Genomic DNA, 25,618 nt, shown 5'->3' with positions numbered 1-25,618 from the left:
AGCCCTATAACCCTGCAAGCTGCCCCTTCCCCTGGCCTGCTTCAATTCTCCCCCATCCCCACACTCCAATGGTCAGCTATGATCGCTGACCTCCCTTCCTCTGCCTATGATCCCAAATGCAAAGTGGCAGACCATCCTCACCGATTGCTACCAGAGGCCCCGGCCGTTGGCACTGCCCAGTGCCTGGTGGACAGTGCCAAGGTGCCCTATGGGCATTGCCACTTTGCCCCTTGGGCAGTGCGGAGGGCTAGGCTGGCACTGCCAAACTGGCAGTGCCTGGGGAGTGCCCTCCTTACCCCCCAACCTCCTGGGGGGCCTCTATGGCTAGGGCAGCGCAGCAGGCTGGGAGAATCACCCCCACTGTTCTTGGCAAATTTTCCAATCAATGGAACTTCTCTGGGTTGTCCAAGGTTCTTTTTTGTTTGAAATTTCACCCATATTGATCAGTGGCATAGAAACCCAAGTAAGGTTAAGGAATTAGATACTTTTAATACAAAATGAAGGTCATTATTATTGCTGAATCCCCCACCATCAAAATCCTGGGAGTTACCATTAACCAGAAATTAAACTGGACTAACCATATAAATAATTTGGCTGTATGAGCAGGTTAGAGACTGGAAATTCCAAGGCATGTAACTCACCTCCTGACTCCCCAAAGGCATAAGTCGGGAGTTGATGGAATACTCTCCACTTGCCTGGCTGAATGGTGCATCTCTAATAGCACTCGAGGTTCAGCACCATTTATGTAAAAGCAGGGGCTTGATTGACATCAAAGCATTCACTCCCTCCACCACTGGTGCACAGTAGAATCAGTCTGTGCTATCTACATGATGCTCTGCAACAACTTGGCAAGGATGGTGGCCCACCATCACCTTCTCGAGAGCAAATAAGGATGGGCAATAAATCCTGGCTTTGCAAGGGATGCCCATATCCTGAGAATGAATAAATTGTGATCAATAAATTTTTGCTCTTTTTTTCGGCACAACATGAGTAAGGACTTTTGCAAATAAACCTCCCCTCTTATTTTTTCCTTTAGGAATATTCCAGGTATGAGAAATTCATATTTGTATCCTGAACTATGATAACTTCAAAATGAAAAGAAAAGCTGTCTTAAATTTTGATCAAAGATATACATAGACAATCAGATTTTTGCATTTTCCTTGATCTTGGTCGTGTTGCTTTTTAAAAATGAGATAGGATCAACTTGTTTTCTGTTATTTTTGGGGAATAGGCCATTTATTTAAATGCATAAGACCTTGAAATCTATTGTGCAGCCACATGTGTGCAGTAATTTAGAGACTAAATTGTGTGTAGCCTTTGTGGGAACGTTCAGGTTACTACATGGCCATGCATTGCAGAGAACTCTGGACAAGCAGAAGAAAACTACAATGGTGAAGCAAGTACCAATATAGACAAGAACAGTTGATGTAATTAATGTGATAAGGTTTGCAAATACAATTTCTGTCAGTGATAACAAAAATATTCAATATAAATAATTTTTAATAAACAATTAGCATTATATTCAGGTCAGTAATAGCCTGGTGAATGACAAAACAATCACGATCACCATTGACCTAAAACTAAAGCTACCCATAAAGAATTAGCATCTGTAGAGTGTAATGATGGACAGAAGTGCTCTTTTTAATGCTAATTTTAATTTGATGTCCTCTGTGAGTAATCTACGGTATGCAGCAATAGAATAGGCAGCAGGTAGATTGATCAGCCAATCAGATTGCAGAATTCTGACAGCAGCAAAAAAGGAAGTAAAGGAAATATAAATTGCATTTAAATCATTATGCAGAAAACAAAATAAAGATTGGAATATATACAGGGAATTAAGGGAGAAACGTGAAAATTATTACAAAGACATTTTTATATGTTCTTCAGAGGGAATGAGACACCACAGTTGAATTGTTTTCTGAGAGCCAGAAAGTGTATTCAACAATCTGATGCCTAAGTATGAAATTGGCATTTTAGATAATCCATTCTCTCTGTAAACAGTTTTAATTTCTATTAATTTCTTTGCACTGCTGTCAAGACATCACAAAATAAATTAACCTAAGCCCAGGACCATTGTCATTTTGACTTGTGTTTAGAAAGAAAATCTAAATCTGAGTCTGAAATAGCAGTCAGGAACCTGGGAAACTTGATTAGCAAGTTTTCCTAATTGTCTGAGACCAATAGCATTGTACACACATTGTAATCAGAACATTACAAAGTTGTTGCATTTTTCAGATGATCTCAAAATGGCGTTAACTTCAGAAACCAGAGCTTGGATGACTGATTTGGGTCGATACTGCAATAAGAAGTATCGCAGTGAGATGGAGAATATCTTTATATTTATCGAGGAAGTCAGCAAAAAATTGAATCGTCCTATTAAGGATTTGGATGATATTCGAATAGCAATGGCTGCACTCAAAGAAATAAGAGAACAACAAATTTCCATTGACTTCCAAGTGGGACCCATTGAGGTAAACCTTTGTTTCAGCCTGAAACTGCATAATTCTCTTCATCTTATTGTTTATAAGAGAAAAACAATATATACATTGTATTGCTAGAGAAGAATTGTTCTTGAGGAGTATACAATACACAGGTTTATTTAATCATATCAGCTGAAACCTGTAAGTGTATTATATCAATATTTACCCAGTAGGAAAGGTAATGTACATTTGAAACCAGCGCCATCGTGAAGTTTTGATGGAACAGCAACAAAAGTGTAATGCAGTGCTGCTGTTTTAGGATGGTATCAGAGGAAGTGTATGAAGTTACAAGAGGAAGCCATTCATTTTCTTCTGTGGCTGCTGAAAAGCACATTTAATCTTCTGTTTATGCATCATTTGAAACAAATAGGTTGTAAGCATAATTATTTTTCATTTAGAAGAAAGTGAACTGGTTTGTTCACCACTCACCACTGCCAAATGTTGTGGATACAGTACTTTTATGTGGTCTATAGAGAGCACAACAAACTCTTCCATTCAACTTTCGCAAATGTTTTACTATTTTCAATTTTATCATGCCCTGTGGCAAGCTGCAGCCATTATTTTAGATTGAACATGCAAACTATTTTTGTCATTTTAATAGGAATCTTATGCAATGTTAAACAAATATGAATTGCTTGTGGCCAAGGAAGAGATAGAGAAGGTAGATACTCTTCGCTACAGCTGGGAAAAACTGCTTGTGCGTGCAAGTGAGATTCAGAATGAACTAGTTGCTTTGCAACCAAATTTCAGAGGGGAACTGATCAACAATGTGCAGACATTCATAGATGACTGTAATGAGTTTTATATGGACTATGGAAAGGTAAGCTGAAACAAAAATTAGAAGAGTGAATTAAATATTTATGTTTTGTTGACTGAAACATATATGTATTCTTTATTTTAAGAAGTATGCTTTGAAAATTGTTAACTGCGTTGTGGTTTATAATGTATTAGAAATATGAAGTGATTTAATTCGTAGCATTTTTGGAAAAGTATCTTGGTGATTGTAGTGCAAACTTGCAGCGGACTGAAAAGCTGGAGTATGTAGACATTAAGAAAGAGGATGTGTTGGAGCTTTTGAAAAGCATCAAGTTAGATAAGTTGCCGGGACCAGATGGGATGTACCCCAGGTTACTGTGGGAGGCAAGAGAAGAGATTGCTGAGCATCTGGCAATGATCTTTGTGTCATCAATGGAGATGGGAGTGGTTCCAGAGGATTGGAGGATTGCAGATGTAGTTCCTTTATTCAAGAAAGGGAGAAGAGATAGCCCAGGAAATTATAGACCAGTGAGTTGGAAAGTTGATGGAGAAGATCCTGAGAGACAGAATTTATGGACATTTGGAGAGATATAGTATGATCAAGAATAGCCAGCATGGCTTTGACAAAGGCAGATCATGCCTTATGAGCCTGATTGAATTTTTTGAGAATGTGTCTAAACACATTGACGAAGGAAGAGCAGTAGATGTGGTTTATATGGACTTCAGCAAGGCATTTGATAAGGTGCCCCATGCAAGGCTTATTGAGAAAGTGAGGGGGCAAGAGATCTAAGGGGACATTGCTCTGTGGTTTCAGAACTGGCTTGCCCACAGAAAGCAAAGAGTGGTTGTAAATGGGTCTTTTCCTGCATGGAGGTTGGTCACCAGTGGAGTGCCCCAGGGATCTGTTCTGGGACCCTTGCTCTTTGTGATTTTTATAAATGACCTGGATGAGGGGGTGGAGGGATGGGTTGGTAAGTTTGCTGATGACACAAAGTTTGGAGGTGTTGTGGATGGTGTGGAGGAATGCCAGAAGTTGCAGCGAGACATTGATAGGATGCAAGACTGGGCAGAGAAGTGGCAGATAGACTTCAACCCAGATAAGTGTGCGGTGATTCATTTTGGCAGGTCAAATAGGATGACAATACAATATTAAGGGTAAGACTCTTGGCAGTGTGGAAGATCAGAACATAAGAACATAAGAACATAAGAAATAGGAGCAGGAGTAGGCCATCTAGCCCTTTGAGCCTGCCCCGCCATTCAATAAGATCATGGCTGATCTGTCGCTGCTCAGTTCCACTTTCCCGCCCTCTCCCCGTAACCCTTAATCCCCTCTCTTATCAAAAACCCATCAACCCGCGTCTTAAAAATATTTAGCGAGGCAGCCTCCACCACTTCAACGGGCAGAGAATTCCAGAGATTCACCACCCTTTGAGTGAAGAAGTTCCTCCTCAACTCCGTTCTAAACCGCCCCCCTTTTATCTTGAGGCTGTGCCCCCTAGTCCTACTGTCTCTTTTGAGCGGGAAGAGTCTCTTCACCTCTATCCTATCCATCCCATTCATCAACTTATACGTCTCAATGAGATCTCCCCTCATTCTTCTAAACTCTAACGAGTACAAGCCTAGTTTATTCAGCCTCTCCGCATAGCTCAACCCCCTCAACTCCGGTATCAGCCTAGTAAACCTCCTCTGCACTCCCTCCAAGGCCAAAATATCTTTGCGCAGGTGCGGCGCCCAAAACTGCACACAGTACTCCAGCTGTGGCCTCACCAATGCCCTATACAGCTGCAGCAAGACCTCCCTACTTTTATATTCAATCCCCCTCGCTATGAAGGCCAGCATCCCATTTGCCTTCCTGACCACCTGCTGCACCTGCAAGCTGGGTTTTTGCGACTCATGCACAAGGACCCCGAGATCCCTCTGCACCGTCGCCTGTTGCAGTTTTTCGCCCCGTAAGTAATAGTCCTTCCTACCATTATTCCTACCAAAGTGGACCACCTCACACTTGCTAACATTAAATTCCATTTGCCATTTCCTGGCCCATTCGCCCAGCCTATCTAGATCCTTCTGCAGACTCTCCACAAAGAATCATGGGGTCCAGGTTCATAGGACGCTCAAAGCAACTTTGCAGGTAGAGACTGTGGTTAAGAAGGTGTATGGTGTACTGGCCTTCATCAATCGAGGAATTGAGTTTAGGAGTCGGGAGATAATGCTGCAGCTGTGTAAGACCCTGGTCAGACCCCACTTGGAGGACTGTGCTTAGTTCTGGTCGCCTCATTACGGAAAGGATGTGGAAGCCATAAAAAGGGTGCAGAGGAGATTTACAAGGATGTTGCCTGGATTAGGTGGCATGCCTTATGAGGATAGGTTGGGAGAGCTCGATCTTTTCTTCTTGGAGAGACAAAGGATGAGGGGTGACCTGGCAAGAGTTGTATAAGATGATGAGAGGTATTGATCGAGTGGATTCTCAGAGGCTTTTTCCCAGGGCTGAAATGGTTGCCACAAGAGGACACAGGTTTAGGGTGCTGGGGAGTAGGTACAGAGCAGATATCAGGAGTAGGTTTTTCACTCAGAGGGTGGTGGGTGCGTGGAATCGGCTGCCGGCGGTGGTGGTGTAGGCGGATTTGATAGGTCTTTTAAGACACTTTTGGATAAGTGCATGGAACTTAGTAAGATAGAGGGTTATAGGTATACCTAGTAGGTAGGGACATGTTCGGCGCAACTTGGTGGCCAAAGGGCCTGTTTGTGCTGTAGTTTTTCTATATTTCTATTTTTCTATGCAAATAGCTGTAAATGTGCAAATGTTATATGCTAATTACTTGCTGATTAGCATTTTGAGACCCGAACAATTATAAGAGTTGTAAATACTTAAATGTTCACAATGGATTTTTGGTAAACTTCGTTTTTATTTACTTTAGGAAGGACCAATGGTTATAGGCTTGGCACCACAGGATGCCAGTGATAGACTTATAATTTTTCAGGTATGTTTCTTCTGTTAGGGGCATTCTTTTTAATGACTATTTAACTAAATAGAACGCACAGCTTTCTAGCTTTTATAAAATTTAATTTCATAAATTATTATGATGTATTTTGAACTAAACCCTCTCAGTTGCAGGACCAATCCTCTATTTGTTATACTGACACCTGAGTTTATAGGCTATCCAAAGGATGCATCACATTTTTGCAGCAAAGTTTCCTTCTCTCCTGGAGAAATGCAGGAGGCTAAATTGGATTGTTCCCAAGAAGCAATGTTGGGGATCACAGTGCGTGTTAACCTATACTAGTTCCTTCCAATACAAGCAACATGCAAACTTTGTACTGCCTGTTTATTGCCAAGATTCGGTTGTGCTGCCAGACCTATATGTATATTGAGTGGCTGCATGACTCAGCCAGTTCCTGCGAGGCTAGCACCAACCTACATTATGACATGCTTGCTCTCGGTACTTGTTCTTTGCATACAGAGCCTCAGTGACCTGGTTCATGTAACAGGAGAAGGCAAGCTGTAAATTGGAAATATTACCTGCTCTAGACTGGAAGTAACCTGGTGCAAATAAATTAATGTCCTTAGTCATCCTCACAGCCACTGAGGTGCTGTCCTCACCTTGCTCTAAGACTGCTGATTTCCAAAGAGATGGTGGCAGATTCAAGTGAACACCTCAATAGTGAAGCAGAGATGTCACACACAATATTCCTTGCTGAGATTGAAGTAGGAGAAATGCTTCATGAGGACCCTAGATGGATATGGCCACCTATTGACAGCTATCCTCCCTCTTCATCTCTTCTCTCTCTAATTAGTTTGCTCTCTTCTGTGTTGCTTCTAATCAACCTCCTTGTCCTGCAGCAGGCCAAGGGGATATAAATTGCAGGACCCCTAACTGGGGGCAGATGGTCTGTGCAGAATCCCTGCAGCCAGAGCCAAGGGCTTCAGAGTCCCACACCACTTTCTGTAGATTTCAACAACTTTGAATAAGAACACAAACCAGCACACATACCTACAAACTTAGCAACAATCTGTAGAAATCAGTCAGCAACCTGACAATAGTTGGTAATGTCCTTAAGTAGCATTTGACAGTGTAAGTCCTTCTTATCGCTGAATGCATGTTCACCTGCACAAGGTTAAGAGACTTTTAGCTGTCAAATCAGTGTTACATGCTGAACAATGTAATGATTTTCTTTCTTTGCATATTCTCTATATCCATGCTTGTAACAACTTGAGATGGCTTCAAGTGTGATCTGTATCAGAACTGTGGATGATGTCATTTTGGTACCACAATGCTCACAGGAGCAACCAAATTTTGTGACCTTGGCTGCTGCCTACTTTACGAATATAGGGAAATTGTTTCTACCATTCCACTGTACAGCTCATCAGATGACTAGTACTTGCTATTTATGTGGTTTACAAAGAGATTTTATATATTTTAATTTTTGCTACCAGAATCAATTTGACAACCTCTTTCGTAAGTACATCACATACACGGGTGGTGAAGAATTGTTTGGCTTGTCTGTTACTGAGTATCCTCAACTACTGGAAATAAAGAAACAGTTGACTTTACTCCAGAAGTTGTATGGGTTGTACAACAATGTGATCAATACAGTCAACAGTTACTATGACATCTTGTGGTCAGAAGTCAACATTGAAAAAATCAACAACGAGCTTATGGACTTTCAGACCAGGCAAGTATTAGGTTTCGGTGAAGCTAGTGATTATTAATGTATTTTTTGTCCCCTGGAAATTGTCAATGTACCATTATTATCAGTTTGCAGGTTTCTGTATGTGCACAAGAGGCTTTTCAAATTATAATTAAACTAGTTATTTCTTTAGCTACAAATATTCTTGTTTCTTTTCATTGTCAGAGCCTTATGAACAAATTACTTCAGTTTTGCTTTCAACTTCATATCCCTTTCATCACTTTGACTGCCTAATTTTGTTTCTATTGTATTGTCCACTTTGCGCTTACCTCAGGTGATCTGCTGCTGGAGTCCTTCATACATTCTTTCATCACTGCAAGACTCTTAATCAATTGGGCCAGTGGACTGACGAATGGCAGATGGAGTTTAATTTAGACAAATGCGGGGAGATGCATTTTGATAGATTGAACCAGGGCAAGACTTACTCAGTTAATGGTAGGGCACTGGGGAGAGTTACAGAACAAAAAGATCTAGGGGTACATGTTCGTAGCTGCTTGAAAGTGGAATCACATTTGGATAGAGTGGTGAATAAGGCATTTGGCATGCTTCGTTTCATTGGTCAGAACATTGAATGCAGGAGTTGGGATGTCTTGTTGAAGTTGTACAAGACATTGGTATGGCCACGCTTGAAATACGATGTGCAATTCTGGTCACTCTATTATAGAAAGGATATTATTAAACTGGAACGAGTGCCAAAAAGATTTACTCGGATGCTACCAGGACTTGAGGGATTGAGTTATAAAAAGAGGTTGGATAGACTGGGACTTTTCTCTCTGGACCACAGGAGGCTGAGAGGTGATCTTGTAGAGGTCTATAAAATAATGAGGGGCATAGACAAGATAGATAGTCAATATCTTTTCCCAAAGGTAGGAGAATCTAAAACTAGAGGGCATAGGTTTAAGGTGAGAGGGGAGAGATACAGAAGTGTCCAGAGGGGCAATTTTTTTCACACAGAGGGTGGTGAGTGTCTGGAACAAGTTGCCAGAGTACTAATAGAGGTGGGTACAATTTTGTCTTTTAAAAAACATTTAGATAGTTACATGGGTACAATGGGTATAGAAGGATATGGACCAAATGCGGGCAATTGGGATTAGCTTAGGGGTGCTTAAAAAAAAAAGGGTGGCATAGACAAGTTGGGCCGACAGGCCTGTTTCCATGCTGTAAACTTCTATGACTCTTATGACTGTAAGACTCAATTATTCAAATGCTGTCTCAATATCTGCATCCTCCACCCTTTATGAGTTGAAGCCTATGTCAATATTCTTGTCATTCACCCCAATCCTTGCTTACTTGCAACGGCTCACCATTAGTTAGCATCTCAAATCCTTTTGTTACCTCGCTGTTCTCTATTTCTGCATGCTGTTTTCAGCTCTGCTACCCTACTGAGCTCTCTGTTGAACTAACTCCATCCTATTTGGATCCACACTGATGTTTGTCCTATTATTCTGGCAGCCGTCAGCAGTATACATCTTATTCTCTGGGATCCCTAAACAAAAATCTCTTCACAGCCTCTCCACTCTGCAGTCAAGTCCTCTTTAACACCCTCTTCTTGGGACAAACTCTTTGTCACTCATTATAAGCTTTTATTGGCTTGGTGTCCATTTTTCCCTGTGTCACCGAAACTAAGACATGCTTACTTCAACAGGACTATAAAATGTAAGTAGTCATTATTGAGACACAATAAAGATGGCTGATGTGGCAATTAAAGTGTCACAGTACATTATTGTATCTTCCAGGAATCTCCATGGTATAATTTATTTTGAAAATGTCATTGCAATAAGAATGCGCAGCGCCATACTTTAATGACAGGCAGACTTTGTCCCCTAATTACTCACTATAATAGTGAATATATGGATGATTTGGAGAGCTTCAGAAATGCATGTTTGTTCCTTTTTATTTGTAGCCTGGTGGCAGGATAATGCTGCTATGAATTTAACAATATAGCTGAATAATGGGACAAGGTACACTTGTATTTCAGTTTCTGATTGATGAGAGCTACATAGCTGCATTAGGGATATATTGCTGTTTATATATGTATATACTATATATATATTTTGGGCAACTCAGGGAATCTATTTTTAAGGCAGGATCTCAGAACCTTTAGATTTATTTAAATTTAGCTGTATCAGCTCGATGCTGTTCAAATTTTTTTCTTCTCAATGCCATTTTCCCAGCTGCTGCCACTGCAAGAAATATACACATCCCATTGACTAACATATAAATTTATTGCCATGGTCTTTTGTAATCAATCAGGCCAATATTGCCATCTTTTATGCTTCAGTGTCAGTAATATCTTACATTGTATTTTCCAGCAAAAATACATTGACTTTCTCTTAGATAATGCAAGGATAATGATTTAAATTATCAGTTAAAAAAATCCTTTTTTAATTCTTTCATGAGATCCCGGCATTGCGAAAAACGTCAGCATTTGTTGTCCATCCTGAGTTTCCCTTGAATTGAGTGGCTTTTTAGGCCATTTAAGAGTCAGCCACATGGCTGTGGAGTAACATGTAGACCAAGTCAGGTAGGAATGGCAGATTTCCTTCTCTAAAGGATATTAGTGAATCAGATGGGGTTTTTTTTTGCAACAATCACCAAATATTTCATGGACATTATTTGACTTTTAATTGCAGATTTTTAAAAAAATTCAGATTGCACCATCTCCCATGGTGGGATTTGAACTAGGTTTCCTAGAGGATTACCCTGGCTCTCTGTTTACTACCCCAGTGGCAAAATCACTATGGCACTGACTCCCCAAATAAACTCCTAAGGTACATTGATCAGATAGTTGAGAGCAAACTTTAAGGTAATTTTCAATATTTAGTTTCTTGGCAAGTTGCTTTGCCTCTCCATATTTGGGAGGAGTCCACACAATTTTAGAAAATCTTGTGGGTAGAAGCCCGCATTTCTGATCTGTGCTACATCTGACCACAAAGTACACAAAATATAAAAAATGTGTATATTGGCTGTGATCGTATAAGTAGCAACGCAAAAATACAAATTTATTTTAAGTTCCTGTCCCTAGAATTTGTATTTCCTTTTTGTTGTATCTCAGGTGTCGCAAGCTTCCTCGTGCTTTGAAAGAATGGCAAGCATTCCTGGATCTGAAGCAAACCATTGATGATTTCAATCAGTGCTGCCCACTCCTGGAGCACATGTCAAACAAAGCTATGATGTTACGGCATTGGAAGCGAATTGCAGAAACCACAGGGCACAACTTTGATGTGGAAAGTGAAACTTTCAAGTTGAGAAACATAATGGAAGCCTCAATACTGAAATACAAAGAGGAAATTGAGGTATTTGTTATATGTTTAAAATGTGGAATGGTTTTATAGGATAAGCAGCCTTAGGAGAATGATATGAGTATCTAATTTTACTGTGATGAAGCTCTGACAAAGAGTCATCCAGACTTGGAAAGTTAGCTCTGTTCTCTCTCTCCACAGATGCTGTCAGACCTGCTGAGATTTTCCAGCATTTTCTGTTTTTGCATGGACCATGTTGAAAAACTCTTGTGGTTCACTAATGTCCTTTAGGGAAGGAAATCTGCCACCCTTACCTGGTCTGGCCTACATGTGACTCTAGACCAACAGAAAGTGGTTGACTCTCAAATATTTTCTGAAATTGGGGACAGTTAGGGATGGATAATAAATGCTGGCTCAGCGAGCAACACTCAGATTCTGTAAATGCATTTTAAAAAAATTCTGGACCTCATGTGAATCAATATTTATTTTCTCTGTTGTCTCTGCACTGTAAAACCTTCTTTACTCTATCCACCTCTTTACTGTATGAATGTGGAGGGGGATGTTGCAGAATAATTTCACTGCTGCTCTTTGTACAGAAGTTTGCTTTTGAAGCTCAAATGGGATAATGACTTAGGTAACTGGACTTCCTTGCTCTGTGTTAACACTGGTAAATGGGAATAGAGCAAAATCAGGATTTATCTTTTCCACTTCAGAATTGTCAATTACCTGCTGTGTAGCTGTTGCCATATGGAAGCCAAGCTTCACACTTCAAGAAGATATTTGAAGGAATTTCCCTGATGTTGTCTGCACACTAACCCTGGTTTATGATAGCATCATGAAGCATTGGAGTTATGGTCAGGATTGTACAACCCTGCGGTGGCCCTGGCAGTGAGCTATTTAAATCTACATTTAGTTTTGTAGGTGGGACCATAAAATCCTGGCCTATGTTGTTTTTGCATCAGCCACTAGTGGTTTGTGGTCTGGAGAGACTAGAGTGCTAACCTGAAAATCTCATTAACCTAAGTTATTTCTCACCTGCAGTATAATATCTACAACCACCTACTGTTTGATCATAGAATCCCTACAGTGCAGAAGAAGGCCAATCAGCCCATCTAGCCTGCACCAACAACAATCCCACCTAGGCCCTATCCCAGTAACCCCCTGTATTTACCCTGCTAATCTCCCTGGCATTAGGGGGCAATTTGGCTTGGCCAATCCACCAAACTGGCATATCTATATATTTTTCTTATCCACTTAATTTCCATTCTTCTTAGATGCATTTTTTTTTAATTGACAATATAACCTGAAAATATAATTATTTATAATTTATTATGTTACTTGAATAATATTTTATTTCATCATGGTGATTTCAATATTTGTGTATTGTTTACTTGAAATTCTTCACCTACAATCAGGATCTTCCAGTTAAAGCATCGTGACAAGACCTCCCTGTTTTTGTTCATTGCAGGATATTTGCATTAGTGCTGTGAAAGAAAAAGACATTGAGCAGAAATTGAAGCAGGTTATAGTAGAATGGGATAGCAAAACATTCACTTTTGCTGGCTTCAAAACACGTGGTGAACTTCTGCTGAGAGGAGACAGTACATCAGAAATCATTGCCAGTTTGGAGGACAGTTTGATGGTCTTGGGCTCACTGTTGAGTAACAGGTTAGCAGTGCACAGATGTCTTATTCATTGTTTTGTCTCAAATTAGTTGTCTATTATAAAAAAAAATTCACAGCTCAATTTAGACTTTTTTTAACATTATGTAACAGCCATCATCTAATTGCTTCTCAGCTCGAACTTTATCCCACTCCGAGGCTTCTCCATATTTCACGCAGGGCCTTCTGAATCCAGCTTTTACAGAAACGCAGAGTATAGTATTCCTCCAAGAGCTCCCTTGCAGCACTGTAAAGTTAGGTTGGGGGATGGCAGAGAGACAGGACAAGTCCCCTTTATATGGTATTACCTGTTGCCTATTGTGTATGTTAGTAAGTGGGTGAGTGCTTAAATGAGTGAATAGATAGGGAGTAGGATGGGTAGGTGGGTGAAGTACCAGGTAGATATGGTGGTAGGTGAGGTGGCAGGCGCATGGTACTTGGGTGAAGTGGCAGATGAGTGAGTTGGTAGGTGAGTAGGTTAGTGGGTCGGGTGAGTTGGGTCGGGTCAGGAGATGTAGTTGGTTGGGGGTGTTGAGGTTTGCAGATTTGGCTGGGGATTGGTCAAATGGTCAGACTGGTAGCACGGCTGGAATGAGTAGTTGCGGCAAATCAAGAGGTGGGATTGGAGAGGGGTAGTTGCGAGATCGAAGAAGGGAAGAAATCAGGAAGTTGAGGAGGAAATTGGAGGGTCGGTGTGAGTGATTTGGGTGTCAATTCTGGAGTTTCCCATGTGTTGGCTGAATTTAAATATGTGTTAACATTTCCTGGATAGCACATCAAAACAGTCTGAAGTGTCCAATTCTAGCTCAGAGTTGGAGACATTTGCAGGAAGTCTCCAGGAGCAAGGATATTGCCTAAAACTGCCCAGGCAATTCCCGTGTAGGTCAGCGTATCAGAACTTCCACAAGATCCCAATGCACTTCTTAGGTCATATGTCCGTTTGCCAAAAGTCTGGAGACTGGTAGGTTTGGGCCATTGAATGTTAATCCTTCTAATTTAATATGTGTATTTCCTTAATACTGTTGATAAAATGGATGGCATAGGAAAAGGGAAATTGGACAGAAGTAGTTACTTTTGGATACATTCCTTGTGATAGTGTTGTCTTTTGTTTTATGTCAGGTACAACACTCCTTTCAAGGCACAGATTCAGAAATGGGTCCACAATCTCTCTAACACAACTGATATTATTGAAAACTGGATGACTGTACAGAACCTCTGGATTTATTTGGAAGCTGTTTTTGTTGGTGGCGACATTGCTAAGCAACTCCCAAAGGTATGGAAGTGGTTGGATTGAGATTTGTTTGAAGAAAATTGATTTGGTGCCCAAGGTTGATACCAATTCCCAGGCTTTCTGCTGTTAAGATGAAATTCCACTTTCTTTGGAAGCTGGAATATCAAAGAGCACTGAATCGTTTATCTGTAACATTAAAAATATTGTGTAGGGATGTGGAAGTGATAGAGTTACTAAATCTTTATTTTGAAATTTTTTTTCTTTGATACAGGAAGCCAAACGTTTTTCAAATATTGACAAATCTTGGGTGAAGATCATGACTCGGGCACACGACACTCCAAATGTAGTGCAGTGCTGTGTGGGTGATGAAACCATGGGCCAGCTTTTACCACATTTACTGGAACAGTTGGAAATCTGTCAGAAATCTTTGACGGGGTAAGATTCAACTCGATGAGCTGCTGTTAGCTGCACTGGCATGGGCAAATCTGTTTTAATCAAACTGATAGAGGCCAAATTTTCAGTTTTGAAATCTGACTCAGTTCTTTGAAAGGCTCTGAGTTTAGTTACGTTTTTGTTTGTAATCCTGTGAATTTAGTTTAATTTTTTAAGCCCACACTTGTGTTTTTGCAATATTATCTGTAAAATTAGTTTCTTTAAATTTAAAATTTTGAATCATAGAAATATGCTGTACTGCAAAACATTTTTATTAGTTCTTTAGTTAAACTAAAGCCTTTCAACTATCAAATTTTAAACCTTATGGTGTGAGAAGCAGAAGTTAAATGTTATGGTTGGTTTTATCTTCTCGTCCTTATTTTGCTTGTTCTTCTTTTGATTGAATGTCCATTTATTATCTCCATAACTTCAACATTCTTTTTTGTATTTTGAAATCCTGAAAACAGCCATTCGCTGGTTCATTCCTTGGCATTGCCTTAACCAATCTGAGTCAAGCTGGCTATTTTGTATTTTCAAACAATGCTTTGCAGTTAACGGTCATTCACCATTAACTGGTGTGTTTTCCATGGCAACAACCCTATTAATCAGAGGCCACTTGCCAATCAATCAGCACTTCTTATACAGTATAAAGTTGTTGTTTCCCTTGACACTGTTATTCTTGTCATTGCCCTGATTGAGTACAAGATGAAAAGCTTTGATAACATTTCATTTTTCAGCTATACTTAAAAGTCCTATTGTTCAACTCTGGACTTCATTTGAAAAGAGATATGCTGTGTGTAGTTATCCAGCTTGTGACGACTAACATTGATGTTGAATTCCTGTAGGCGCTAGCACAAGGCTGTAATTAATGTTTCAAACATTTGTTATGTGGCCTGTAAGATGGTCATTTCTATTGCATTGAGTATCAGGTAAAATGTATATGAGGCAATCCATTTTGAGCCAGTGTCAAAGATAAATTGATTCTCCATTCCCACTTTACCTGATTTTAATAAAACTGTCATTTTTTAATGAGTTTGGCGTTTGTAAACAGCCTGTAATTTCACACTAGAATAGCTACTATAATTTTAAGCTCTTAACCAAATCACAACTTATACAATGTAGTTGATGGGATCCTTGCAGAAATCCAAATACTGCAATGTTTGGGACATATGCAGCCACACTTGGAGGGTTCATCTTGTGCACCTGAACACCACTTGATCTAAGAGCTTGGATGTGAATTCTCATTGTTTTCACTTTGTATATTTTGTTGTATTCCAGGTACCTTGAAAAAAAGCGGCTGTTATTTCCTCGGTTCTTTTTTGTATCTGATCCAGCACTTCTCGAAATTCTTGGTCAGGCATCAGATTCTCACACTATTCAGGCACACCTGTTGAATGTTTTTGACAACCTCAAAACTGCCCACTTCCATGATAGGGTAAGGTAAAGAACAAGGAAGTTATTTGATTAATGCTCTTTTATCTTCAATATTAAAATTGTATTTAATTTCCCATTTTATTTAAATTAGGACAATAAAGGGCAGATTATTCTTTTATTGTGCTTGGGCACAAATGATCACCTGGCAGCACATAAGTAAAATCAAGTGGAGGATAGCTGGTGTTCAACAGAACCTGCTCAATTCATTTAAACATGTACAGCTGATGTCTCAGAAAATTGCACCCTCTATCACTTCTGGCACTGGAGAAGGTGCAGAGGAGATTCACTAGGTTGATTCTGGAGTCAAAAGGGTTGGCTTCTGAGGAGAGACTTGAGTAGACTGGGGCTATACTCATTGGAATTTAGAAGAATGAGAGGAGATCTTATTGAAGCATTTAAAATTATGAAGGGAATAGATAAGATAGGAGCAGGGAGGCTATTCCCACTGGCAGGTGAAACCAGAACTAGGGGACGTAGCCTCAAAATAAGGGGGAACAGATTTAAGACTGAGTTGAGGGGGAACTTCTTCACCCAGAGGGTTGTGAATCTGTGGAATTTCCTGCCCAATGAAGCAGTTGAGGGTTATGATGAGTGAGCGGATAAGTGAAGCTGAGTCCATGAAAAGATCAACCATAAATTAAGGGGGGGGTAGTTATAGGACGGATGTCAGGGGTAGGTTCTTTACCCAGAGGGTGGTGACGGATTGGAATGCCCTGCCTGCTGCAGTTGTAAATGCGCCTAGTTTGGGGGCGTTTAAGAGATCTGTGGATAGGTTTATGGACGAAAAGGGATTGGTTTAGATTAGTGGGTCATTGTTTTTTAACTGGTCGGCGCAACATCGTGGGCCAAAGGGCCTGTTCTGCGCTGTAATGTTCTATGTTCTATGTTCTATGATCCTATTGAACTCAATAGGATCGTGTAGGCTCAAGTGGCCAAATGGCCTACCTCTACTTCTAATTCTTATGTTCCCATGTTCTTATTAAATTGGAAATCTGCCCTAGGACAGGAGTAGAACTCCAGGGATCAATACAATTTGAAATTAATAATCTCCAAATTCATTTCACAGCACTGTAAGGAAGCAGTGCTAACCAATGTCCCACTGGGAGGCGACATGGTGGCACGGTGGTTAGCACTGCTGCCTTACAGCGCCAGGGATCTGGGTTTGATTCCGGTCTCGGATGACTGTCCGTGTGGAGGTTGCACATTCTCCCCTTGTCTGCATGGGTTTCCTCTGGGTGCTCCGGTACCCTCCCAAAGTCCAAAGATGTGCAGGTTAGGTTGATTGGCCATGCTAAATTGACTGTTAGTGTCAGGGGGAATTAGCAGGGTAAATATGTGGTGTTATGAGGATAGGTCGAGGTGGCATTCATGTTGGTGCAGGCTTGATAGGCTAAATGGCCTTCTCCTGCATGTAGAAATTCTATTAAATTATTGGGCTGCTGACAACAGTTATGTTGATTTGAAATCGTATTATGATTCCTGTAGACAGCAGTGACTTTTAAAAAGATATTAGAATTCCAGTGACTGATTAAAAAAATCACACCAGATTTCAAGTTTTAAGGCTTTTACTATAATAAATAAACTAAAAGCAACATTGAGTAACATTAATTTTGTGGGCAATTCTTAAGTTAAATTCCAGAAAAGATCCCCTATGTGACTTTTTAACATGACCAACAATCCCGGCCCACAGGTGTACTTACTGTGTCTCTTAAGTGGAGATTCCCACCTCGAGCCAAAGTTAGGTAAATCTTCCAGTCTTGCTTAGATCCTAGCAAACTTGATTTTTTCAATCTGAGTATGTGCTCCTATCTGCTTTCTGCATATTGAATAAGACTGTGGGTCAAATTTCTCCTTAATTGCATCAAGTATGGGGGTGCGTGTGAAATGTGGCATTCTACCTGATTGCTGCACTGGCAGGTTTTCATGCTGTGTTGTCCCCTTTGTGCTGCATTTGTTATACAGGCATGGGAAATAGGCCAAATCAAGATATGGCCTCTGATTTGCTCACCCTGCCGTGAACTTACCACTTTCTCACTTGGGCACTATATTTAAATGGCACCCAAACACAGCCTTTTCAATGTCTGCAGCCCAAGATTAGAACAGATGAGAGAGATGGCCCCAAAAAGAAGACAGCTTCACGCAAGTTCAGTGACCACCCTTGTCTGGAACACATACTGGTTGCAGCCGATGCCCATCACAATGTACTCTACCCCATGATGGCCAGAGGAGGTCCACTAACTTCACCATTCTGGTTTGGGAGATGGTAGGAGTAGTGGTCAATGCTAACACAGCACAGAAGAGGTCAGCCACCCAGTGCAGAATAAGGATGAAAGATCTTATCTGTACTGCCAGAGTAAGTCAATCATCTTATTGGCCATCACAAATTCCCTGCCATCCTGCATGATGCTTTTCTAAGGACCTCGCCATTCACTCTCTCACATACACACCCTCATATCTTCACCTGACCTCATATCATCTGGAGTTTGCATCCTCATCTCATCTATGGCTGTACTTATCACCCACCTTTGTCAGTATTTTTATTACCTGTACTGTAATGCATCCTGCTCTCACACTCCATCTACCTTCATGCAGTAAAAGCTTGCACAAAATTGAAGGGAAGAAGTCTCAGACTAGGGATCAAATTCCCGACATCAAAGTCTTCACTCTCTACAAAAACTAAGCTATCATGCTGGCCAGAGGGAGCATGGATCATGCTTGCTGCAACGGTGGTTATATGGAAGCGCACTCCATAGATGAAGGGTCCTTGATGGCAACATATCCATTAAGTGGAGGGAGGGACCATGGTGTCACGTCTGATTGACAGCAGCACAACCCATCATAAAATGGAAGCATGCACAAGAGATGTGAAATGGGTGTAATTCCATTTACATCTGTACAGATGATATACATGTTGTGAACACAGCTATGAGCCCACTGATGATGGTGGAACAGTTCTTGGCTCTTGTACACTGCTGCTGTGACTGGGATGTTGAGAGATGCCTGAAGATGTCTGATGCTAGTACTCTTTCCTCCAGTTAGTACCTCACCTCAGCAATGACACATGCTCTTGAGGCTTCATTATACTTCAAAGGATCAGGACAATGTGAGCCTGATCACCCTCATGTTGAAGTGCATAGTTGAAATGGGAAGACGAACAACATTACTGTTGATATTGACCTGTGATGAAGGGCAGTTGTTCAGGAGAGTACTCATTGAAACCCATCATCCTCCTTGTGGAATCTGGTGACTTTGAGGATCACAGGTGCATGCCTGCCTTGCGTGGCCCATGCTATGACTGCTTACTCGGCAGCCTCTCCTTCCGTAAGCCCATCACCCTCATCACTTTTAATGGCCTCTTCATTGGAGGAAATGTGCAGCTGTTCTATGTTGGCATCTGACAAGACTTCCCCACTTTGCAGTGCCAGGTTGTGCAGTGCCCAGCAAGCCTCATGATCTGTGAGCTCCTCAGGTGTGTAATGGAGTAGTCCAGCAGATCTGCCCACACATCAGAATTGCAACTTTAAGTTACCTGTGGTCTGCTCCTCCAATGCTTGAGTAGTGGCATGAACCTTGTTGTGCCTTTGTTCTGCAGGATTCTATAGCCATCGCACAGACATCATCAACCACACCCTTTGCGGGTAGCTCTTTTTACTGAGGAGGCGACCAAGGTTCCTGAGTGGTCCCTTGAAGATATCCAAGTTTGAGATGTATTGAGTAATGGACACTTCCTGGATATGTGGTGTAAACCTGCACGATGTGTTTCCTATGATCACAGATGAGCTGTACGTAAGTGAATGGTAGGGCCTGATCCTCTGATCTCACCTGCAGCTGGGATTCTCCAGGACAGCTGCTGTTAAGAGATTTGGCTGAGCACCAAATTTTCCATTCCCATTGGTAGCGGCGGTGGAACATGAACAGCTGGAAAGCTTTTCCTGTTCATCTGTTGGGGTGCCTGTTGCCAGGGGACTTTTAAAGCCACATGAATGCAGTCAATAGTGCTGTGCACTTTTGGGAATTTGGAAATATCAGCAAGGCTTAGTTCTCTGGCGTTCTGGCTTGCATGATCTCTCTCGAAGTTGATGTAATTGTGGGCCTGGGCAAAAAGGATGTCTGTGACCTCTATATGCATTTGTTTGTGAGAGATTCCACACAAGTTTCCTGTGGAGGCCAGAAGGAGTTAATGGTTTAGAAGTTGAGTGCAGCTGTTACTTTCTGAGAACTGGCAATGGATGACCTCCTGTTACTGTGGCGCCAATTCCCTCTGAATGTGGCAAATGTGAATCAGTAGATCCCCGGACTTGCAGAGATATCAATGACAATATCTCTTACTGATCAGCAAATAAGACATTCAAGTTTTGTACTCTCTCGGTCTTGAGAGCTACCTACGCACAAGATTTCTGTAAGCTTTGTGCTCTGCATCCAGAGAGAGTCCTGCAGCCCCCGGCCTTCAGGCTTTTGTTGACTCTTTGCTGATCCAGGTGGCTCCAATACAATCTTCTTCTCTCTATGACCTGTAAGAGATAATGTAGCAGCAATAAATCCAGGCTCCATCTACCTGATGGCCTCTCTGCAGTATTTATGAGAAACAGACATGAATCAGCATCAGTCTACAAAGATCCTTCTTCTGTCAGGGAACCATCCATGAATGTGTTCAGTTTTTGTTCCAGTGTTCAATATTATTCACCTTTGCAATGCTGGCTAGCATTGGCTATGCTTCAACGTGTTTCTCCACTCCCTCCTTTACATGACTAACTGCTATGTGATTGCTTTGGCCACGGTCTCGGATATGCTGCTTTTAGATCTGGCCTGGACTGTCATTTACTGCATTCATAATACTTCACACTTCAGAAAAAAATGTGAGGGAAAATGTTTAGTCCAAAATTGAGATTGAGGGAAGCCTGAGGCTTCTCTTTTGTGAAACTGGAAGTACCACAACTAACGTGCATCTGAAGCTTGTCTGTTTGTCCAGTTGCTATGAAATTCGTAATTGCTCTGGGCAATTTTCACACTCTGAACAAATGGTGAATATAAGGAGATCAATTAGTGCCACTTTGTGGGTTTAGTCTCGCATAACTGTGCATTGTTGCCTCGCTTTCCTGATTCCTGCATTGTCATTTAAATCCTTCTAACAGGCCTCAGCTGTGCATTTCCCCTCATTTGGCAATGCATAGTTCATTTAGGTTCCTCTTTAATATTTCAATTTTTTAAAAGCATAGGGATTTAAGTAACTTAAGAAACTATGGCCCTTAAAGTCTACTTGCATTGATCATGGATGTTCTTGCCATTGTCCACAGATATGAACAACTTGTATTTTCTTCCCAGTAGAACAACCTTAGGCCCTTCCTTTTAACCTTTAACAATAAAATCACCCAAGCTTGTTGTCAGGAAGAATTCGGAACAAGTCACGTGACCCCTTTATTCCTCCATTTTATTCTAAGTTAAAGAGAGCCTCAAAATATAACCATCTCATAAACTGCATTTTTATAAGTGATATATTTAAATAGCAACTAGGAGTCATCATGTAAAATTAATGTGTCTATATACATTAACAGGTATATGACCGTATTTTGGCTATTTCTTCACGTGAGGGTGAAATCATTGAACTGGATAAGCCTGTCATGGCAGAAGGAAATGTAGAAGTCTGGCTAAATGCTTTACTTGTGGAATCTCAGAAATCACTCCATCTGGTCATTCGTTCTGCATCAATGAGTATTCAGGACACCACCTTCCAACTGGTTGAGTTTCTTGACTCTTATCCAGCCCAGGTATGTTTCTGATTAAAAAATTACAATCTCAATTCAGCTGCAGGAAACTCAATAAGGAATTTCCCATTCTTTTAGTCTGTAATATTACCTTTAGAAAAAAATGATCAGAGAGGTTGATACTTTTTGAGGATCTAGTGCATTCAGTTTGCATATTGTTTGTTTCTCTTTCACAGTCCCTTTCTTAAAATGCAGTTAGAACTATTTTAAGGTAAATTCTCAATATACAGTTGCATTACAAACTTGGCTATTATAAGGCACTGGCTGTGCTGGAGATTGAGTGTTTTCTATATCACATTCCATGACTGATTCAATCTTTTATGCACTGAAGGGCAATTTCACTCAAAATAAAAGTTAGAGCGTATTGGGTCAGACTTATTTATTCAAATGAAAAATATTAAAAACAAACTTGCTGAAACAGTATTTATTCCTTGATTGCAGAATTTTTATATCCAACCCACAATGTTCAACTGTTAAATAGATTTTTTATTGTATAAAATGTAATTTTTTTTAAAGGTTGGATTGCTTGGCATTCAAATGATCTGGACAAGGGATTCAGAGGAAGCATTAACCAATGCCAAGCATGACCGAAAAATAATGCAAAAGACCAATCAGTCGTTCTTAGACTTGCTGAATACCCTAATTGGCATGACAACAAAAGACTTGAGTGCCACGGACCGTGTGAAATATGAGACTCTTATCACTATCCATGTGCACCAGCGAGATATCTTTGACGACCTGGTAAGAATTCAGGATGAATAGAATTCCTCTTTATTAAAGCAGAATAAAGGAATTATTTGACTGATGAAAGGTTTTGGAAAAAATGTTTGAAACCTAATGTATTCTTTGGTGAAGTATTGACAGTGATGTAGCAATAAAATATAATGGTAACAATGATATTCAGCATGATCTGTTTTTTACTATTTTAGAAAAACCAAAATACAATGCAAAAAAGTATCTTTGTTTGGTGAACAAAAAAGACTGAACAGTTTTAAAAAATCTTAATAGGAGAAATTTGGAAATAAATTAATACTTCTAACTTCTAGACACAATATTTAATCTATCGAGGCAATATTCAAGGAAATGTAAAATATTTTTGTTGTATATTTTACCATTACAATACATGTTTTGTTTACCATTGAGAATTTTTAATGATTCCAATATCTAATTTTCCATCGTTGTGATAAATTTGGTTAAAGACTGCACAAGAGTTTTTGAGAGAATGTTATTTTCAATGCAAGTAATCTTAATCTCCTGTAGGTCAGTCTCATTGCCTCTGTGAAGATGAATTAGAGGAAAAAGTCATTTAATTCCACAAATCCTTTCCGCTATTAATCAGATCATGGATGATCTGAACCTCAGGCCCAATGTAACCTTACTCAGCAAGAATCTACTGATCTCAGTTTTGAAAATCTTAATTGAACCAGTGTACAGAACTTATTTGGCAAATGATTCTGGTTACCTGTACGAAAAACTAATGGGAAGACCAAAACCATTACTTTCCATCCTCAACACACAATCCATTCCTCTGCACATCTGCTGCTGAAACCTCCATCCGTGTTTTTAATATCTCTAGGCTTGACATTGCAACAGACTCTTGGCCAGCTTCATGCATTCTGCCTTCTGTAAATCTGAGGTCAAAACTCTGCTCTGATGCACCTGTTCATCCATCACCACTGTGCTTGCTGAACTACTCTTGCACCAAGCTAAGCAATGCCTCAATTTTAAAGGCCTCTTCTTTGTTTTTAAATCCCTCCATGCCTTTCCTCTCCCTATCTTTTTAATTTCTTCCAGTCCTACAATCCTCTGAGATATCTGTGTTTCTTCAATTCTGGATTCTTGAGCATCTGCAATTTTAATCACGCCACCATTGACAGCTCTGCCTTCAGCTCCCAAACTCCTAAATACTGAAATTTCCTCCCTGAATCTTTCATTCTTTAAGATGCTTATTAAGAACTAATTCTTTGCTAAGCTTTATCTTCCTACATGGCTTGGTGTTGTATTTAGTTAAATAACTCTTCTATGATGTACCTTGGGATATTTTACAATGTTGAAGATACTATTTAAATACAAATTGTTGTTGGTTTCTTGACTGTTCATTCATGTTAAGCTAGTTGTACAAAGCCATCATTCCCTACGTATAACTTAAGATGAAAGTCATGAAGGTCAGCATGAGATAGTTGTGGTCTGTAAACAACATCAAAACTTTGTTTTGCAGTGTCGCTTGCACGTTAAAAGCCGTACGGATTTTGAATGGCTGAAACAATGCAGATTCTATTTCAATGAGGACTTAGATAGAATGCTAATCAATATCACAGATGTTGGATTCACCTACCAGAATGAGTTCCTGGGTTGCACGGACAGATTGGTTATAACACCTCTTACTGACAGGTGAGGAGACTGAAGAGCTTAGCATTCATGGGTTTGTGACTGGCAAGATGAGAATTTTTGGCTTATTCCAATTGCCCTTGAGAAGGTAATGCTGAGTTGTCTTCTTGAACCACTGCAGCCCATACAGTGAAGGTAATCACACAGTGCTGTTGGGTTTGGAGTTCCAGGATTTCAACCTGATGATGGTGAAGGCAGGATGATATATTTTTATATCACAATGGTGTGTCTTGGAAGGGAACTTGAAATTGTTGGTGCCCCCTGCTCCTGATGCTCCACATTTGGGAGTTGATGTTGAAAATACCTGAATAAGTTGCTGCAGTGCAAAATTTGAATGGTACACACTGCAGGCAAGTTGCGGTGAAGTGGAGAGCATAATTGTTTGAGTCGATGAATGGGATCCTGCTCAAGTGAGCTGTGTTGTCATGGAGCTTCGTGAACAGATTTGGAGTTGCAAATCAAAACATTCCTGATTTATGCCTTTGTAGATGGTGAAGAAGCTTCAGTGAATCAAGAAGTGAGTTGCTCACCATAGAATTCCAAACCACTCTGGTATTCACGATATTTATGTGGCTAATCCAGTTATGTTTCTGGTTAGTAGTGACTACCTGGATGTTGATGATGAGATTTCAATGTTCAATGTTGAAAGTGGTTTGATTCTCTTTGGAAAACACAATGGTCTGGCACTTTATGAAGCATGAATGCTACTTGCCACTTAGCCGGAATGCTGTCCATGTCTTTCTGTCTATGTGCAAGGACTGCTTCATTATCTGGGGAATTATGAATGGTACTGAACGCTGTGAAGTTACTGATGAGCATCCACACTTCTGACCTTATGATGGAGGAAAGGTCATTGATGAAGCATGTGAGGATGTTTGGATCAAGTGCATTATCCGTGTTTAGATCTAGATTGTAAAGAGGTTGGAAAATAAGTAATGCTGGTAGAACCCAAACTGAGGGAAAATGCCACTTAATAAAACTGTTGGCAACACATTCCATCAGTTTGCTAGTGGTTGAGAATAGACTGATCGGCACGAATTGACCAGATTAGGTAGATCTTGCTGTTTAAACTCAGCTCCTGCTGCTGCTGTCGGAGTTGCTGCTGCTGTTCCTCGTTAGTGGTCCAAGTACAAACTCATGCTAACCTGGAAGTGTCAATCAATGGTGAAAGCTCCAAGATATTAGAAATAATCCACAAAGCAGTGGAATCATAATCTCAGAAAAAGTCTTGAGCAAAATCCTTTTGCAGGGGCCAGAAACAAGTGCCTGCTCTCAGTATTTAAAGCTATTTTTGACTTGTCAGTTGCTTAGACCTATCAACTTCCACTGTCATCTCACCTTGTCTTCCCAGGCAGGTTTCAGGAAGCTTTGGAAACTCTCACACATTTGTTAAATTCAGAACCCTGGATTTAAACAGCAACAAGTGGGCATTTTATATATTTCAATGGCAGACTTGCCAACAGAAGGCAGCAGGTTCTTCCCAGCTTCCTGACAGCCTCGGCCGTTTCAACCTTTTCAATGTGTAACCCATGTATTCAGATTACTA

The 25,618-nt window shown here is 40.4% G+C and overlaps 1 protein-coding gene across 1 annotated transcript in view; it reads left to right on the top strand.

Moving 5' to 3' along the window:
- Nucleotides 1–25,618, top strand: part of dnah5 (dynein, axonemal, heavy chain 5) — a 350,257-nt gene that overhangs the window by 138,319 nt on the left and 186,320 nt on the right. Inside the window, exons 24-35 of the mRNA XM_080205374.1 lie at nt 2,236–2,471; nt 3,082–3,300; nt 6,152–6,214; nt 7,669–7,907; nt 10,978–11,218; nt 12,633–12,832; nt 13,945–14,098; nt 14,328–14,491; nt 15,767–15,923; nt 21,475–21,687; nt 22,201–22,425; nt 23,903–24,075. Coding sequence (XP_080061500.1) covers nt 2,236–2,471; nt 3,082–3,300; nt 6,152–6,214; nt 7,669–7,907; nt 10,978–11,218; nt 12,633–12,832; nt 13,945–14,098; nt 14,328–14,491; nt 15,767–15,923; nt 21,475–21,687; nt 22,201–22,425; nt 23,903–24,075 — 2,284 coding nt within the window. The remainder of the gene's footprint in view (nt 1–2,235; nt 2,472–3,081; nt 3,301–6,151; nt 6,215–7,668; nt 7,908–10,977; nt 11,219–12,632; nt 12,833–13,944; nt 14,099–14,327; nt 14,492–15,766; nt 15,924–21,474; nt 21,688–22,200; nt 22,426–23,902; nt 24,076–25,618) is intronic.

Source organism: Carcharhinus amblyrhynchos, chromosome 2 (genome assembly GCF_965287045.1).
Source record: "Carcharhinus amblyrhynchos chromosome 2, sCarAmb.v2.hapA, whole genome shotgun sequence".
In the NCBI taxonomy this organism is placed as follows: Eukaryota; Metazoa; Chordata; class Chondrichthyes; order Carcharhiniformes; family Carcharhinidae; genus Carcharhinus; species Carcharhinus amblyrhynchos.
The sequence above is the reverse complement of the archived record's forward strand: the minus strand, read 5'-3'. Positions and strand labels throughout refer to the sequence as shown.